Consider the following 20,172-nt stretch of genomic DNA (forward strand, 5'->3'; position numbering starts at 1 on the left):
CTTCTTTATCTATTTTTCTGTTGACAGACACTTAAGTTGTTTCCGTATCTTGGCTACTGTGAATAATGCTGCAATGAACATGAAAGTGCAGATACCTCTTTGATATCCTGTTTTCATTTCCTTTGGATATATATCCAGAAGTGGGTTTGCTGGATCATATGGTAGTTCTATTTTTAATTTTTTTCAGAAGCTCCATACTGTTTTCTGTAGTGGCTGAACCAATTTACAATTCCTCCAACAGTGGGTCAGGGTTCCTTTCTCGCCAATACTTGCTAACTCTTACTTTGTTGATGATAACCATCTTAGTAGGTAAGAAGTGATAGTTCATTGTGGTTTTGATTTGCACTTCCCTGATGAATAGTGATGTTGAACACCTTTTCATGTACCTGTTTGCCATCTGTATGTCCTCTTTGGAAAAATGTCTATTCATATACTTTGTCCATTTTTAAATTAGATTGTTTGGTTTTTTTTGCTGTTGTATGTGCTCTTTATATACTTTGGATATTAACCCCTTATATATAATTAGCAAATATTTTCTCCCATTCTATAAGTTGCTTTTTAGTTTTGTTGATGGTTTCCTTTGCTGTACAGAAGCTTTTTAGTTTGGCGTAGTCCCACTTGTTTATTTTTACTTTTGTTGCTTATGCTTTTGGTATCATATCCAAAAAAATCATCACCAAGACTGATGTCAAGGAACTTACTGTCTATTTTTTCTTCTAGGAGTTTTATGGTTTCAGGTCATGTGTTTAAGTCTTTAATTCATTTCAGGTTAATTTTTGTGAGTGTTGTAAGATAGAGGTCCAGTTTCATTCTTTTGCATGTGGTTATTCAGTTTTCCCAACACCATTTATGGAAAAGACTGTCTTTTCCCCGTTGTATATTCTTGGCTCCCTTGTCATAAATTAACTGACCATATATGTGTGGGTTTACTTCTGGGCTCTTGATTCAGTTCCATTTGTCTAGGCATCTGTTTTTATGCCAGTCCCATACTGATTTGATTACTATAGCTTTGTAATATAGCTTGAAATCAGGAGGTGTGATGCCTCCAGCTTTGTTCTTCTTTCTCAGGGTTGCTTGGCTATCGGGACTCTTTTGTGCTTCCATATAAGTTTTTGAATTGTTTGTTCTATTTCTGTGAAAAATGCCATAGGAGTTTTAATAGGAGTATATGAAATCCACAAATAGCTTTGGGTGCTGTGGACATTTTAACAATATTAATTCTTCTGATCCAGGAACACAGGATATCTTCCATTTATCTGTGTCTTCAATTTCTCTTATCAATGTCTTGTAATTTTCAGCGTACAGATCTTTCTCTTCCTAGGTTAAACCTATTCCTAAGTATTTTGTTGTTTTTGGTGCTATTGTAAATGGGATAGTTTTCTTCTTTTTCAGATGTTTTGTTGTTAAAAAAAAAACTGTTGTTTTAAAAAAACTGATTTCTGTATGTCAATTTTGTATGTGGAACTTAATTCATTGATTAGTTCTAACAGATTTTGGTGGAGTCTTTAGGATTTTCTATATATAAGATTGTATCATCTGCAAACAAGGAGAATTTTACTTCTTCCTTTCCAATTTGGATACCTTTTATTTCTTTTTATTGCCTGATTGCTTGGGCCAGGACTTCCAGTACTATGTTGAATAGAAATGGTGAGAATGGGCACTCTTGTCATTTGCCTGATCTTAGAGGAAAAGTGTTTAACCTCTCGCCATTGAGTATGATGTTGGCTGTGGGTTTGTCATATGTGGCCCTTATTGTGAGGTATGTTCCTTATATCCAATTTGCTGAGAGTTTTTATTATGAATGTATGTTGAATTTTGTCAAATGCTTTTTCTGCATCTATTGAGAGGATCATGTAATTTTTATCCTTCATTCTATTAATGTGGTGTATGACACTAATTGACTTGTATATGTTGAACCATCCTTACATCTCAGAGATAAATCCCACTTGATCATGGTGTGTGATTCTTTTAATGTGCTGTTGAATTTGGTTTGCTAGAATTTTGTTGAGAATTTTTGCATTTATGTTCATCAGGGAAATTGGCCTTTAGTTTTCTTGTAGTGCCCTCACCTGGCATTGGTATCAGGGTAATAAAAATTGGTGTTAATTCTTCTTTAAATGTTTGGTAGATTTAATACCTGTGTCTATTTTGATGGCCTTTGGCTCTTCCAGGACTATGCTCATTACAGGGATCATGAGGTGTCTTGCTGGTCTCTGTCACAAGGCTGATGACAAAGAGAAGGCATCTTGCCAATAACCCAGCATCCTGCTGAGTTTAAATTGCAACTTGAGCCTTTTGAGGTTGTGACTGGAGGGGAAATGGAACTTCCTGGTTCATAGGGAGAGGTTCCAAAAGTTTTTCTGGCTCCTTTTGATGACTAACAGCAAATGTAAATGAGTCAGAAAGAAGTATATCACATTTCTCAAATAATACATATGAATCTGGGCATACACGTGGAAGAGTTTTGGGAAAATGAAGGCTGATCTTTATTTTTTGTTGTTGTTGTCTTTCAGACACTAGCAATATCAATAGACATAATCCTAAGCACTAGACCAGATTTTTCTATTTCCAGTTTTCCTGCTGGGTTGAGTAAATAAACAGATGGAGTGAAATCTTCAAAGTGAAACACAGAGAATGTGACAAAGGGGACTGTTGACTACAGAACACTAGGGGAGGATGGGGATGGCTGAAATGAGAGAAAGGAGAATTTGGGGTAAGGAAGCATTGCCAAAATGTCCAGGGGAGGCACCGGGCTCTGGACCTCTGGCCAGCCCCATCAGAGGCCAATGGAGAGAGATGCCTATAGCAGAAGTGGAGAGAGCGACTGTCACAACCAAGCTCTGAGAGATCTGGAGAGCATAAGACCGTGCTTTGAAATGATTCTGAATTAAAGTGGTTCCATGAATCCCTTTTTCACCAGAGTGGCCTCACTTCCATGGAATATTGGTTCAGGGAGCACCCCAGAGTTGGGAAGTACGACAGTTTCCTCAGTGATGGCAGGGAGACTTTTATGAGGCATCTAGCAGCTTTGACTGAAAAGAACGGCTTAAGGAGAGGAAGAAAAATGGCAGGTGTCTCATGGGGTTCAGAGGTCTTATTCCAATGCACTCATGAGACACCCTCATTAAATCTGCCTGAGGAAATTTTAGGAAAAGTAGGGGAGCTTCAGGTCTCATAGTAAATGGGATCCAACAGGAAAAACAGACCAGGGGATGAACAAAAGGGCCTTGCAGCCTTTTATGAATTAGCTACGTGAGGGAGTCCCTCTACTCATTTTAGTAACTTTGTTTCTATGTGCAGATGGATTCACATTTATTATTCAGATACATTACCTACAGGCCCATTGGCTAAAGTCAAGTCATTACTGGTTTCAGTCTACATGACTATTGCCCCTACTGGGGTCACTGCTCCCTATCTGCGTTCACCTCTGCTGCGGCAAGCTTCCAGTCCTCTCTGCTGCTACGTGCCAACTCACGCATTGCTCCCACCATTCCTTTCCCCATGCAAATTCTCCTGCTATTTTCCCCCAGGCTGCCTTTGCTCTTTGCCCTCATTCTCACTCTGGTCTATTCTCAACATTAATGACTTCTCCCTGCATTCTGGGACATTACCTTTCTATGCTGCCTGTCCACACTTTAAGGCTCTTTTTACCACCAGAAGATACCTTCATTTTCTTTAGGATTACAGCTTCCTCTGTTGGTATATTCTGTTTCTTAACGGTGTTGGATCAGGTTCTCATTTGGACTAGGACTGGGATGAAAGGGGTGATGTTGCCATATACACTATGGTGGTAATTATGCTCTATAGTCCTTTCAGCATCTTGGAGATCATGTCATGTGACGGATCTGTCTTTGTGGGGGGGGGGGGAGATAAACCCATTTTATCAGGTTCTTCTTTTTATTGATCATAGCACTGCCTTCACACCTGTCTTTGTACTTATGATGGGTGGGCTGTGAAGGTTACCGCACTAAAGAGGGAGTCCCTGACCAGTTCCTTCAGCTTGGTATGTTGCAGAAAGGTGGAAGGTAAGGGAATTAAGAATTCAGATTCACATTTTATAGATTCCTTTCTCTGGACCAAAATCCTAGAAGAGAGGTATATTGATAAATTAAGGAAAAAGCCAAAGCAGAGGGAGTTTTTCCTACTTCTTATTTGGGACTCTAAAAGCAGAGAACCTTTTAGGGACCTCTTACCCTGACATAGGATGGCCATATTAGTGTAAAAATGGTAGCATGACATGGTTGGGTAGACAGCAGAACTGAGTTGGTAGGTGTGAATCTCTTTTGGATTTTGTGTAACATGAAAGTGATCCAGAAGTTGCTTCAGGCTGCATGAGGGATAAGGAAGGAGCTGACTTGGATTTTTAGTATATCTGGTATTGTAGGGAGAGCCAGGGTGACCTATGTGCAGACGTTGCAGAGTAGACTCTAGAGAGGGGCTCGATGAAGGATTTGACTGAGATGTAGAGGGTTGTGCTGCTACAGGAAGAGCCTCAGTGGGGCTGAGCCAGACAGGGAGGTCCTCTGGGTCCCAACCAAGCCAAGAGATGAGATCACTAGTTCTCTAGCTGTAGACTTTACCAAATACCAGGGCGGATCCAGAGGACACCACTGCATAAATCCAAGACTCCTTCTCTCTTTCCACGTAGGGAAGAGATACAAGGAGAAAGGGGAGGAAGAAACGTGGCAGGAAATTGATCTTTGAATGACTGAATAATTACCTGAAATGAGACTCTCTTCAGATTAGCAACATTAATTTTTCTCTTCTAGCCAGTGGAGGTGATTCTAATCTAAGCTAGATTAGATCAATCTATTTTCTTGGATTTGAGAATTCATACGTAAATGTTTCTCCTTCTCTCTGCACACACAAACACACATACACACACTTTGTAAATATATAGATATAGGTTATATAAATATATATTTATGTATTTAACACTGGGTCTTGATCAAATATCAAATAAAACATAAGATAGTGAGAATCATTCCAAGTAATTAAAAAGCATCAAAAATTTAATTGTTTTATTATCTCTTGAACCTCCTCATGTTCTTTTATCTGTTATTATTTGTCCTAGACGCTTTCCTCAAAATCTCAGACACATCTGAACTCCTTCTACCACATTCAAACACTTTCAAATCCTATCGTTTCTCTCCTGGTAGGTTTCACACATCTCCCCTGTTCTCTCTTTACCAATTGTCACTGTTGTTGTTCAGACCTTCATGACTTTCCCAGACTCCTGGAATAGTCTCCTATCTGCATGCCATGCCTCCCCATCTTTTGACACCTGACATCTGTCGATTTGATAAAGAATATATCTGATCATATTGCTTGCCTTCTCTAAAAAAATTAAATGACTTCCCATTGATTGAAGAATAGTCAACCTACTGAGGCTCTTCATAACCCAGCTAGAGCTCACATTTCAAACCTTTCTTCCCATCCTCCACCTCATTCTCAGTCTCCATCATGACTTGCTATTTTCTGAACTCATTTCGACCTTGTCATCTCTACCTCAAATGGCATCTCTTTCCCAAGGATTCCCTTAAACTCTGTCTTGTGTCTGCTGTTGTACTTTGTGCTGCTGCATAAAACATAGTCTGTGCCATAATGTCTGTGACCGATGGACTTCCTTTTTAGGTTGAGAGTCCCTATAAAACTGGGACTCCATTGCTAATGATCCCATTCGTTAATTAAGTTTGCATCCTCTACCTAACGCAATGGACTGAGCCCAGTGTATTTAATAAATGCATGTAAGGGTGCTTCGTAAACAACAAAGTGCTATGTGAATAGTAATCATTTTATTATTATTTGTTAAACTGAGTTGAATTTACTTTTAAGAATCTCACTCTTCTCTGGGAAAATGACTTCCCATCAGTGGAAATTCTCAAATAACTGATATGATGTCTCAAGATACTGTAGGCAGATGTATCCTTGGAGGAGAAGGCAGAAGGGATCCTTGGTTTTGAAATCTCTTTCCTTCATGGGCATGCCTCAGAGGGCCAGCCTTGTCCAGTGCTCCCTTTGTATCTCTCTGTGTCATTATTCACCTCATGCTAAAAAATCGCAAACATTACTGGAAATTTCCCCATCAGGGAAGATCTAAGAAGTGGCACTGTAATAAGAAATAGTAGGCTCTGCGGAGCTGGCCCTGGGCACAGGTTCTACCAGTGCTTGCCTTACATGTGAGGCCAAGCATCTCTCTGCTGACCCTTGGACAGTAGACATGCTATGAATATTATCATGCCAGGCATTTCCTGATACAGGGATTATTTCCATCTCTAGGAATTCCACAAATGTTCTCAGAAGCCTTTGGGACATTTAAGTTTTAAAAATAAACCTTTATAACTCAACACAAGTATCCTAGAAATCCATGTGTCAGCCCTTTTCCTTGAAAATACCTGTAGGTCCTGCTATCACTTGCATGAAACAGGAAGGGGAAAGACCATAAGGTAGATCACATATTCATAAGTAAAAATGCCCTCAAAATGTAGCCATGCAGAAACTGGCACAACCATGTTAAATATCTGCCAACTTCCTCTTTAGAGCCTTGGAAAGTTTGATTAACCCCAAGAAACAAAGAAGAGGAAGGGAAAAAAGAGGGGAGGAAAAGGAATGAAAAAGAATGGGAGGGAGGGAGGGAGGAAGAAAGGAACGAAGGATGAAAGGAGGGAAGGAAGGAAGGAGGGAGGGAGGGAGGAAGGGAAGAATAAAAGAAGAAGAAAGGGAAGAAAAGAAAATGAAAGAAAAAGAAATGAACTCCTGGAAGCTGTTACCCATCACTTGGGCAGGTATTTGTGGATCTAGTTTTTGAAGCAACAAATTAGCCAAAATCAATTATCTAGGTCAACCTCTGGAGTCCCTATGGAGGAAGAAATATCCCAAATGGGACTGGAGTAAGAGATTAAAAAAAAAAAAAAGATTTTCCCCAGTGAAAGATATTGTGGAATAGTGCCAACTCTCTCCTCTCCTGGAGCAATGCAATTGTGAAAATCCATCCTACCTGCTAGACTGATGGTGGCCGCAGCCTTTGCAGTACTGAATTTCTCTCCATGCTTATTAGTAGCTATGCATGTGTAGAGTCCTGGCTTGGTGATAAACAGCTGCAGTCTTGAGTCAATTACTCGGTCTTTCACACTTTCTTGAATGGATCCAGAAGAAACCTGGTGGAGTCGGGGGAAAAAGAAGATAGAATTAGGTCAAGGATTTCTAATATGCTGTATCAGTTGCCTGGAAAGAAAAAGGATAAGGATTACGATCAAAAGGCATGTGGTAGATTGCAAAACTTGCCAACAACTTTTCTCTCCATATGCCCATGACCTTGCAATGTGACTTTGTTGCTCTTCCCTCAAGAGGTGGCATCTTTCTCCATGCTTTGAATCTTGATTGGCTTGTGACATGTTTTAGAAAGACACAGAGACTTACAAAGTTCTTGCACATTGTGGCTTGCTTTCTTGTTGCTCTTAGACCTCCTGTGAACAAGCCAAAGCTAGCCTGCTGGAGGATGAGGCACATATAGCTCAGTCATCCTCACTGATCCAGCTGGGAGCCAATAATATCACCCAGATATATGAGTAAGGCCATTCTAGACCAATCAGCTCCCAGTCAACCTGCCAATCACAGGAGCTAGATCAGCAAGAGCAGGCAGTCCTAGCCCAAATCAGGAAAACCATCTGGTTGACCCACAGACTTGATCATTAACAAATGGTTATTGTTTTAAGCCATTAGGCTTTGGGATGTCTGTGATACAACAATAGATAACTAATGCAAAGTAGGAAAGGATATACTGTGTGGATCCTCCAAGATATGTCTCTCTGTCTTGAAGATAGAGTCAATTATGAGAGGTTATAGAGTTTTGGGCTTATTTTCATAATTCCTGTTCAGTTCCCCATAAATGCACATCAAATAGTGAATGGTTATCAGGAGAAAATGGTTGTAAAGCCAATTCTGTTTCTGCCTCATTACTTAAATCAGAAAGTCAAATGTCCTCAAAGAGCCGGGCTATCAATGCCATATTAGCACATAATTGACAGGTTAATTTATGTAAATGCTTATTAGCTGTCAGCATTCAACTCTGTGAGAAAGACAGCTGTCTAGCACATTCTACTGGGTTGCAGAGTTCCAATTTACACCCTAGTTTGTCTGATCCCAAAGCCTGTGCTTTTCATCATTATGCTTTAGTGCCTTCCCTAGTCCTAGAAAACAGAATAGACTTACTAGAAAACAAGAACAGTAGTAAGAACCTCAAATCAACCATGAGCAAAACAAATGTCTGACTTAAATGTCATTGTTAAAGTGGTGGCACTTGTTAAACTGGTGGTTGTTTCTTCACTGTTTTCGTAAGCACTCTACCATCTTTCCAATAATTATTGTTTAATTATCGTTGCTTATATGAGGGGAAAATGCTGGTTTGAGGGAAGTGTGAATGGAATGACAATCAAGGAATTAGCTGATGGTTTTACCTTAACCTTATCTTGGAGGAGTAGGGATGAGTACCATGGTGGCCTTGAAAGAGATCTTTCTGTCTAGAAGAGAATGAAAAACTTGGAGCCAGTTATTTTACTGTTTCACATGAGGGAAGATTTCACAGTTAGACCAGCAAGGGGGAGGGAAGCCCTGAGGTGAGACCAACTTTCCATCCTTCTGCTGCCAGGTGGCTGGCTGGCCGCAGATCCCAGCACTCTCTGTAGCGACTAGGCAGTGAAAGTTTGTTCACTTAGCTTCTTTGTCTTTTTATTCTTTACCTGCGCTATTAGTCTCCTTATGAGGAACACTGGTTTACGTGAGCATCACTTTACCTTAACTGGGGAAACATCCCAGGTCAGATCAAGTATTGTGGCATTTTCCCCAGATAAGCAGGCTGGACTCTATGAGAAATTGACAAGGCAGAGAGAAAAATATCTTTAAGAGACATACATGCAGTTGGGAATTCAAACCGAATTCATCATTGTCATATTTATCAGAGGTGCACGTTCTCATGGATTTGAGTGTCCAAGTTAGATGGAAAGGATTGAACAGTTTGAAATGTAATTTTTAAAAAAATTTATTGGAGTATAGTTGATTTACAATGTTCTGTTAGTTTCCGGTGTATAGCAAAGTGATTCAGTTATACATATACATATATTCATTCTTTTTCAGATTCTTTTCCCATATTATTACAGAATATTGATTAGAGTTCCCTGTGCTATGTGGTAGGTGCTTGTTGGTGAAATACAATTTTGGACTCTCCCTGAATTTTAATACAAAGCAACAATGAGAAAAAAAGCTAAAGACCTCCAACCTCTGTCAGTCAGTATGCCTTACGCTCTCAGCATATTTTGTTTATAAATATAATCCCTTTCCAGTTTATATATGTGAAATCCGTAGAACCTTCCTCCTTTGCAAAGTTCATTCCCTCTTTCAAGAAGTAGATCTGTACCGTCAGTGCCTGGGAGACAACTCAGAAACGAGTAATCCCCCAAATGCTGACTAAACTCCCACAATTTTCATGTTCACACCTAAGAAAGTCACTCCTCAAGGTCACTGAAAACAGTCTTGGGAGGAAAGAGAAGTGAGTTTTAAACCGCCTGACCTCTCTTCTCCTGGACATCATCCAGGTGCTGACATAGTTCAACGAGTAGACCAGCAAGTCCTGAGGCTCATTGCCTGATTATGATGTGATTCCTAAGAGCTTTTCCTCCTGTTTCCAGAGGCCTGGCTTGATTCAGTTTGTGACTCACGCACAGCAGGCCTTGTTAGTCATCGTTTGAATTTGTTTTTCTTTCTTCATGGAGCAGCCTGACCAACAGTTTAGTATTTTTGATGACCTAAAATTCAAAACAGCCCTTTGCCCTGCGTTTTGATCGTTTTGTTCTTCAGGTTTAAAAGCTCAAAATGGTGAGTTCAGCTTATTCCTGGGAGCTTTGACCAAGGTATGCTGAGGCAAAGCTGAGGACTTAATTGAGGTGACTCTATCTGGTATTACAGTAAATATGGTATTTCTCCAAGTCACCCAGGCATACTGATCTGAAAGAGCTGGATAAACAGCTCTCTGCTCTGTGTGTGGTATTGAGACAGTGACCTCAAATGAGGGCATCGAACAGGAACTCTATTAAATAGGCATATTAGTTCCCACCTGATTGAACGTATGTAAAAGCCTTCTGAGCGAGGCAATATAGGTGGAATATTTTTTACATATCGTTAATATATTAATAATGCTGTTTGGAGAGAATCTATCCCGAGTTATGGATAATCCCACAACTTCATCATGATTTGACCTCAACATAGAGAAACCTCTGAATGGCATTCTGGCTTCTATGACCTTGTCTTGCAAATAGTCCCAGCTGGCTAGGATTGTCTCAGGGACCTTTAGGATGTGGCCCAATACGGTCCATGTTTAGGGAGTTGTAATAATGTCTGTCTATGCATCATAGAAAAAGGAACAATTGAGAAAATTTCCCATGCTGTTTTTGATCAACATAGCTATGAATATTGACCTCTTTCGATCTAGCTGCTGAAATAGTCCACTTAATATATTCCACTTGATATATGTAATTATCTTGGTTTACCCAGTTAGTGAGAGATGTTTCCAAAGCTCATGTCCTTTAAACCAAAAAATTGCCTCTTAAAAATATGTATAGGGACATCCCTGGTAGTGCGGTGGTTGGGAGTCTGCCTGCTAATGCAGGGGACATGGGTTCGAGCCCTGGTCTGGGAAGATCCCACGTGCCGTGGAGCAACTAAGCCCGTGTGCCACAACTACTGATCCTGCTCTCTAGAGCCCACGAGCCACAACTACTGAGCCCTCGTGCCACAACTACTGAAGCCCACGCGCCTAGAGCCCGTGCTCTGCAACAAGAGAAGCCACTGCAATGAGCAGCCTGCGCACCACAACGAAGAGTAGCCCCTGCTCGCCGCAACTAGAGAAAGCCTGCACGCAGCAAGGAAGACCCAACGTAGCCCAAAATAAATAAACATATAAATTTAAAAAAATACATATAATGTATAGGTGAGTCTCCCTTTAAGGAAATTCAAAAACCACAATCTTCAACACAGATGATTTGGCTATTTATTTTATAAAATTCTTCTAATAAGTTAAAATGATTCAGCTTTTAACATATTTTAGGAACTATATGGATTGGACAAAGCAAGAGAGATGTGCAAATTTTCTACGTTTTTTATTTGAATGCCAAAATAATAAATAGATGGGTATAACTTTAAATAAATCTGTTTATCAAAATATAAGGATATTTTCTTTTAGAAAAGTAACCTCTGCTATAGCCCCACCAAACTATTATTTCCAACGTTGTAAAACAAAAGTGATATTACTGCTCACTCTGAGTTCATCTAAGACTACAAATTTTCATGAAAAATGAATGATATTTCCATAGGAAGAAAGCAAAAGAATTCTTGATGGCTTTGGGGTAAGTTGCTTGCTCTTCTCTTGTTCTTTGGCTGTACTCATTCAGGGTTTTCGTTTTTGGCATGTTCATGGAGGGGGAGAAAAGGAGCATTCACATCTTTTAAAGTACTCGTTTGTACTTGGTAGTGTGTTATGAAGTTAGTTCACTGGCTTATAGTTAGTGAAAAGCCACAGTTCAAATTCTGTTTTATTCTGTGTCAAATATCTCCCAACTCTGCATTTGTCTTAATCCTGCCCACCCAGAATGATACCAGGTCTGTGGCCCTTCCCTGTTCTCCTCAATAGACTTTTCTGGTTGGCTACTTGTCCAACATTTACTAAATGCCTGCAGTTGCCTCCAGTTCCTGTGATTTGCATCAGCACGGGGCAGTCATCTCGATTTCTATTTGGACTTGGATAGTAGCACCAAGAACAAAACTTGGCTGTGACAAAGCGAGAGAGAGGCATGGACATATATACACTACCAAATGTAAGGTAGATAGCTAGTGGGAAGCAGCCACGTAGCACAGGGAGATCAGCTCGGTGCTTTGTGACCACCTAGAGGGGTGGGATAGGGAGGGTGGGAGGGAGGGAGACGCAGGAGGGAAGAGATAAGGGAACATATATATATGTATAACTGATTCACTTTGTTATAAAGCAGAAACTAACACACCATTGTAAAGCAATTATACTCTAATAAAGATGTAAAAAAAAAAAAAAACTTGGCTGTAAGAATAACACTCTCTCTGACCAAGAGAACTGCAGATGTCCTTTTGCTTTCTTCCTGGAAGAAAGTTACCATTCATTTATTTTATTCCTGTTTTAGAATCTCTGCCGAAGAATCCATTTTGCTTTCTGTTTTTTGTGAATCACATCTTGAAAGATGAAGTTGGAGTCTCAATAAGACCAAAACTAACTCTAACCATTGGCTTTTTTTTTTATTACTCCTCAACTCCAACAGAGAATAATCATATATGTTCCAGTTCTAAACTCAAAGGAGCCTTTTGAAAACACTGACTTTTTTAAAAGCCTATGTCTTTCCATTTTCTGTATTAACTGTTTTCACAGAGTTTAAGACAAATTAATAAAGTCATATTGTCAGTTACCCAGTTTTCTTAGGGCATCTCTTTACACTACTTGGAGAGGCTTAAGACAACTCCTACAGCTTCACAGAAAAGCCACAAAACATACTGCCAAATAAGATGTGAATTTTAAATGGCATCTAAAATTTAATTCGAGAGCTGAAGAAGAACAAGACTACAAGTTACTTTACTATAACAAGTTTAAGGCAGTCTAAGATTAGTAGTAGCCCCTGGTCCCTAGCAGAAACAAACAAAAATTCTCTGGAGAAAAGAACCTTTGTCTAGACCTCAAATTAATCCCTGACATTTTTTTTTCCTCAAAACAATGAACAGCAGGTAGTCAAAGATAACTAGGCACACAAGGAAACAAAACACAATGAAAGAGTCAGCAGGAAAACAGACGACAGAAACAGACCTACAATGGCATCCCGTCTCACTCAAATAAAGCCAAATTGTATCAATTGACCTATATAAGCCTGTAGGATCTACAACCCCTATGCACACCCCTTACCTCTTTCCTCTTTGCTCACTCACCTCTAGCCACACTGACCTACTTGCTGTTGCTCTGACATACCAGGTGCACCTTTATCTCAGTGACTTTGCCCGGTTATCATCCCCGCATTATCTACATAGCCTCCTCCTTCAGCTCTTTCAGATCTTTGCTCAAGTATCTCCATCTTAATAAGGCTTCTCTGACCACTTTATTGAAAATGGAATCTTTCTCCTGAGATTGTATTTTCTCACTTTCCTGCTTTATTTTTCTCCATGGCATTTGACACTGTGCACATAGACTATAGATTCTCCCATCTGCTTATTTTATTGTTTGTTTTTCCCCATCACAATGTAAGCAAGTTGAGGGCAGGAAACTTTACCTGTTTTGTTTGTGCCTGTATCCACAATGTCTAGAATAATGCCTGATGCCCAGGAGATGCTCAATAATATTTGTAGAATGAATAAATGAATGTTTCTATGTAAAGTGCTTAGAACAGGGCCTGGTCATAGCAACCACATACTATATGTTAGTTATTATTACCAGTATTAGAAATGAAAAGAAAATTCTGTTGCACTAACAGACATGGGTTCTAATTCTGGATTACTTTTCATCAAAGTAGGCTCCAACAGTGGACTAATTCTTAAATTGATGAGTTTTGTGTGGGAAGGAATTAATACCACTTCCCTTTTACACAAAAGCATAAAGAATGAATTTGACTTTCTACTATCCCCATGATACAAGGAAAGAAGTAAACCTATGGAGTTCAGTCTCTAAGTCAGTGACTTCTAGGATGAAAATATTGGAAGGCTTTGAAAAATGGAGGTGCAGGTGGGACCAATGACAGAGGTCAAGGTAACTCTACAAATAAGTGTTCTGCCCTGAAATTCACCACCAGTGCGTCTTCCCCAGACAAGTTTCCATACAGTTGGCACTCACAGCGTTTCCATTTTCAATCCAGGTGATGGTGGGGACAGGGATGCCTGTTGCTGTACAGCGCAGGGTCACAAAGGAACCAAAGGTGACATTGTGGGATTCAGGAGGCCGCAGGATTCTGGCAAAAACTGTTAGGAAAACAGAAGTGGTGAGTGACTCTCCTACAGGGAATAGTCAAGCTGGAGTGGTCTTTAAGAAATGCAAATCAGATCATGTTCTCCTGTGAAGGATCTTCCATGTTCCCTCTGTCTTAAGGGTAATATCAAATACTGTGCCCTGGCTTCTAAGCCATTTATGCTATGACCCTATGCTTTTCACCACTCCGGAATACACCAAGCTTGTTCCCAACTTAAGAGATGTCCATGCCATCCTTCAGCCTAGAGCACTCATCCCATAGATCTTCATGTCGTGGTTTCCTTGTATCATCTAAGTCTCTGTTTAAGTGACACTTTCTCAGAAAGGGCCTCCTTGACCACCCAACGTAAAGTCTAACCTTCCCCCCATTTGCTTTTTCATCATCCTGTTTCATTGTCTTTATAGACCTTACCCCTATCTGAAGTTATTTATTTTTTTGTCTATTGTCTGTATCCCCGCAGTAGACCGAGAGTCCTCAGCAACGAAAACCCTTGCCTGTTTTGCTCAGTACCTAGGAGAGTGCCTACCAAAGTAATAATATTTAATTGAATTAATGAAATAATTAATTAATGCTTTACATCTTCAACTGTATCATAGTGGGAGGACAGATAAAATCTGTCAAACTTTTCAGAGAGTTAGATGAGCATACAGGGTCAAAAAGAAAAGGAATATTTTAGACAAAAGTGGGCAGGAGAATGGGTGATTTATATTCTTTTCTGAGCCTGAATCCCCACTAACTAGGTAAGAGGAAGTTCTTTTGGTGTGAAAAGAAATTTTACCTTTAATTGAAGAGTGGAGATGAGGTTTAGAATGTACAATAAATTGAAGGGTACTTAGAATCGCAAAATCACTAATCTTGGAAGAGACTTCAGAGATCAACTAGATTTCTCCTCTTATTAAATAGATGTAGGAACCAAATCCCAGGTCATTTAAGTTTCTTCCCCAAAGTAATAAAACTGATGGGTGAGAAACCTGAGTTCAACTCCTCTGACTTCAAATCCAGTGTTCTTTAAACCATTATGGAATCCTTTTAATTGCCCATTTACTGCAAACATGATTTTTTTTTTTTTTTTTTGCTTTTGCCTTTTGTTTTCTGGGACTTAAAGACAGAACATAATATTAGACTATGAAATTCCAATTAACACCAGGCTTTGATGCTTAGTTCTTCTAAAACTGCGAAATCTGTGGAGTCTGTATTCGAAAGGAAAGTACAGAAGAGATAGTATATACTAGATAGGAGATGTACAGGCCAGGGCTAGATCAAATTCAGCTGTATTAGAAGTTACTCTGATTTTTGAATACCTGTTTAAAAGGGTTACATAATTCAAGGAGATATAGGAGGATATGATTTGTTTGACAGTTGTCAAACTCACCTTTCTTTTTTTTTTAGAGAGAGATGGCAATTGGACCTTGTATTTTCTGATCATATTTTAGAACATAATAAATTTGAGGAAAATATAAATTTTGTCCTTAACCACAAGAATCGAACACCCACAATCTATTGATCATCTTCTTTTTTTTAAACATCTTTATTGGAGTATAATTGCTTTACACTGTTGTGTTAGTTTCTGCTGTATAACAAAGTGAATCAGCTATATGTATACATATATCCCAATATCCCCTCCCTCTTGAGCCTCCCTCCCACCCTCCCTATCCCACCCCTCTAGGTGGTCACGGAGCACCAAGCTGATCTCCCCGTGCTATGCAGCTGCTTCCCAATAGCTATCTATTTTACATTTGGTAGTGTATATATGTCCATGCCACTCTCTCACTTTGTCTCAGCTTACCCTTTCCCCTCCCCCTGTCCTCAAGTCCATTTTCTACATCTGTGTCTTTATTCCTGTCCTGCCCCTAGGTTCATCAGAATCATTTGTTTTTTTAGATTCCATATATATGTGTTAGCATACGGTATTTGTTTTTCTCTTTCTGACTTACTTCACTGTGTATGACAGTCTCTAGGTCCATCCACCTCACTACAAATAACTCAATTTCATTTCTTTTTATGGCTGAGTAATATTCCACTGTATATATGTGCCACATCTTCTTTATCCATTCGTCTGTCGATGGACACTTAGGCAGCTTCCATGTCCTGGCTATTGTAAATAGAGCTGCAGTGAACATTGGGGTGCACGTGCCCTTTTGAATTATGGTTTTCTCAGGGTATAGGCCCAGTAGTGGTATTGCTGGGTCATATGGTAGTTCTATTTTTAGTTTTTTAAGGAACCTCCATACGGTTCCCATAGTGGCTGTATCAATTCACATTCCCACCAACAGTGCAAGAGGGTTCCCTTTTCTCCACACCCTCTCCAGCATTTATTGTTTGTAGATTTTTTGATGATGGCCATTCTGACCAGTGTGAGGTGATACCTCATTGTGGTTTTCCTTTGCATTTCTGACCTAAATAGACACTTCTCCAAAGATATACAGATTGCCAACAAACACATGAAGAATGCTCAACATCACTGAACTCACCTTTCTATCTTTTGATATTGAGGACTCTAAGAGGTGGAATCTAGAAGAGCATGCTAGAAATACACATGTTGGACCCTAAAGCCAGGAGAAAGAGAAAGGAAGGAAGATGCCAACTTCAAGGCAAAAATGTTAAAGAAAAAAAAGAAGTGGATTTAATGTTTAAAAGGAAGCTGAATTTTCCCCCTTGCCCCAAATAAACACAAAATTGAGCCTGATTTTAAGTAAGTCCTGGGGTCGAATTACCAATATACGAAAGAATAGAGGATTGAGGAACATGTTAAACAACATTATAAGGATACAATTCTATCATATCCCAAATATAGACAACTGAACAAGGCAAGTTATGTTGTTTCCTCACCAAATAAATAACATTGGGGAAAAAAAGAAAAAGAGGGAACTATTATAGATTGAGAAGGGCTTAAGAGGCATAGCCCTAAATGTAATGTGTGAATTCTCATGCAACAAATCAGATGTAAAAAGAAGTTTTTTGAGACAATCAAATAACAATTGCACTGTCCTGGTAGTAAATGGTATTAAGAAATTAGTGCTAGCTGGGATGGATGGGGTAATGAAAATGGTAATGTGACTGCGTTAAAAAGCCTTAAAGTACATACGGACTGATTGAATCCATGTCTGGGATTTGCTTTAAAATAAGCCAGCAGCAATAAACTGGTACTGGGTTAGATAAAACAAAAATGGTAGACTATTGATCACTGTTGCTGTTGGGTGATGGGAACACGGGAGTTTACTATTAATATATTACTGTATCTACTTTTTTGTAAGATTGAAATGTTTTAACATTAAAAAGTTTAAAAATTGCAGTAGAGCTTACTCTACAGCTCCAGAGAAACATGCAATGGGACACATACCTCTTTTGCCATTGAAATAGCATAAGGTACTGGAAAACCTAAAACCTGAAGAAGGGTAAGGTTCTGAGGAAAAACGTTTGTCAGAGGTGTCAGTCCTAAGAGTTCAGAAATAACCACAACAGTTTTAGATCAGAGCTCTGTGGGGGATGATTCCAAACTGAAACAAAATGTGGGACTCAGGGAAAATTTTCCCTAGCAGGCAATAGTTATAACCTGAAAAATTCCATAGCAAGAGGAATAGCAGTCATTATGGTGGTCAGCAGGGTCAGCTCCAAGAGCGAGTGACCTGTGTAGTCCCCCAGGGCACCATGCTTAGAGGGGCCCATGCTTCGTTTACTTTTCTGCTGCCTGTGTCTTGAAATTATAAGTGATTTTTGAACTAGGGGCCCTCAATGTCATTGGCACCTGGTCCACAAATTATGGAGCCAGTCCTGAGAGCCTGGCGGTGAGAGCTAAAACTGCCTTCTTAAAGTAGGGGTGAAGGCTGCACCTCTGTTGGAGTTCCAGAAAAACAAGGCTCCAAGGTGAAATGGAAAATTAAAAAGTTGCAAAATGCTGGATGGGTCAGAAGGAAGTGTCAAGAAAGACTAGAAGACAGAGGCTGTCCGCACTGGAAAGTCTAAACTTCTCAAGACGACAAGCCAGCTAGGAGGCAGTGTACATTTCTTCCAGAGCGACAAACATGGTACCCCATCTGAACACCTGATAGGAGATTTCTCCCAACTCAGTCTTAAGTTCACAGATTGTGGACCCTGGACAACTAACACAGAGTGACTGGCATCTGAGCGAGGGTACACCCAGGGATTCTTTTCCTTCTGATGTTTTCTGGCAACAATAATGGAGACCTAGATTGCACAACATAATTGAGTCCATATTCATCATTTGGCTGAAATAACTCTTGTAGGGGGTTGGGGCTATACTTGTGTGTCCAGAAGTTTTTGAGTTTGAGTCTACTGCAATGATCATTTTACGGGTCCCACTGCCTTCGAGAATGTGGGAAAAAAAGCAGGATCCTTGAAAGATTGAGAGTGGGTTTAATTCAATTCCATAAATGCTGGAAAAGTGTAGACAGCAGCTGCTGAAGATGACAATAGTCAGTGTGCCCTTAAAACTGAATGAGAGCCTTCTGGCTGAAGATGAGAAGCGTAAGAAACTGGAGAACTATGAAATCTAGATTGTTTTCTTTCTGCTTTAATTTACAAAGGCAAGAATTTTCATTTGGGGACTTTAAATTCTTCCTGGAAATTTAATAATAAGGGAGGGTTTATTTATTTATTTATTCTGTAATTTATGGATTTTTCTCTTCTTTTGGCTGGCGTTACATTATTTGGAATATCATTTGGGCTCATTGCAAAACCTCTGATGATCCATATTGCACAACACAGTTAAGAATTACGTGCGATGGTAACTAAAACAGAGTCCGTCATCGTTCTAGAGGTCAACGTAGCCTTGGAGTTAATTTAATTAATGTGCTGCTCTGTCCCACATCAGAACCTTCTGGGAGGTCCAGTGGGGCACAGGAGGGTACAGAAAGGAGCACCATTGGCATTGCAGGTGGCTTCATGAATGTAGGGTTGTGCTGACAACCTGCTGGTCTCCTGCTCCGAGGGGGCAGATATACCCTTGGCTGATCATGGGTTTCACTGTTAAGTCTGATAGGTTAAGAGAAAAAAAAAAAAAAAGGCCAGGAAATAAAGGGAAGCCGGTCTCTCCTGCCCTCCCACATTCTTGCCAAAAGATAAAATAGAAACTTGACTCTTTCAGTATTGAAAGATAGCTTACACCTTTCCTGCCAGTTTCCCTCCCTCAAAGAAGGTTGCAAATGTCTTTTAGGTTTTGACTCAGATGTCTTCTCATAATGCTTTCTCGACACATCCCCCTCACACCATGTCATACGTATTGATGTGTTTGTTTTTTGGCTGTCTCTTCTCCTGGAATGTAAGCATCAGAAGGGCAAAGCTTGCTTTGTTCATTAACACAAGCTGATTGATAGACAGATCATTGGTCGGTTCATTGATCAATTGATCCAGAACCCTGCATGATACATGGTAGGCACTCAATAGATATTTGTTGAATGAGTGAATTAGTGACTCCTCTGATTGGTGAGATTGGGGAAAAGTGCTTGTATATATGATGAGTATCTCAATCCTCTCTGGGCCATCTTTCTGCCAGCTACCCAGCAAACAAGAAGGGTATGGGTTAATATGCAGTAGGTAAGTTCTCCAGGTCAGGACTTCTCCATCCTATGACTCCAGGTGAAAGGTGGAGTTGTGGGGAGGAATCAGTAGATCACTTGACTCCAATTCTTGGATGAAGGAAGAGAAAGCTTTATTTTTCAATTCAGCTTTATCAGCAATGAAGCTAATATTCTTATACCCATCAGTATTTGTTACCAGTTCCAAGCATAAAAGGTGAAGGGATGGAGAAGGAAATTTCACCACATTTATCAAACATTCAAAACAATAAAGGCAGTTGCCATTAAAAATAAATGCCAGACTGCTCCATGGATAACAGTATACCTGTAATAATAAACTTAAACATAGTTCAGTAATAAACTCCCATTGTTTTAGCGGCAGCCACAAACTGAAAATTCGTTCTGAGTCATCCATTTTAAAAGTAATGTGATAGGTTTCATATCAAATAAATGTCCCTTGAATATCCCTATTTTACCTATATTTGCATGAAAGACAATATAGAAGTGTTTTTGTTGCATAAACGAGCTGTTTGATAGAAGGGGCATGACATTACTGAGTAATTTGGAAAATGTTTACAGTTGTTTCGATGTGGATTTTTAAAGAAAAAAAATTATCCAAC

At 39.6% G+C, this 20,172-nt stretch overlaps 1 protein-coding gene across 6 annotated transcripts in view; it reads right to left on the reverse strand.

Moving 5' to 3' along the window:
• Positions 1–20,172, reverse strand: part of MUSK (muscle associated receptor tyrosine kinase) — a gene marked incomplete at its 5' end in the record, with an annotated part of 91,871 nt that overhangs the window by 22,295 nt on the left and 49,404 nt on the right. For all 6 annotated transcript variants that reach the window (XM_082842804.1, XM_082842803.1, XM_082842806.1 and 3 more), the window contains 2 exons: positions 6,998–7,157; positions 13,886–14,010. In XM_082842804.1, coding sequence (XP_082698930.1) covers positions 6,998–7,157; positions 13,886–14,010 — 285 coding nt within the window. The remainder of the gene's footprint in view (positions 1–6,997; positions 7,158–13,885; positions 14,011–20,172) is intronic.

Source organism: Leucopleurus acutus, assembly GCF_964270905.1.
Source record: "Leucopleurus acutus genome assembly, chromosome: 7".
Lineage (NCBI taxonomy): Eukaryota > Metazoa > Chordata > Mammalia > Artiodactyla > Delphinidae > Leucopleurus > Leucopleurus acutus.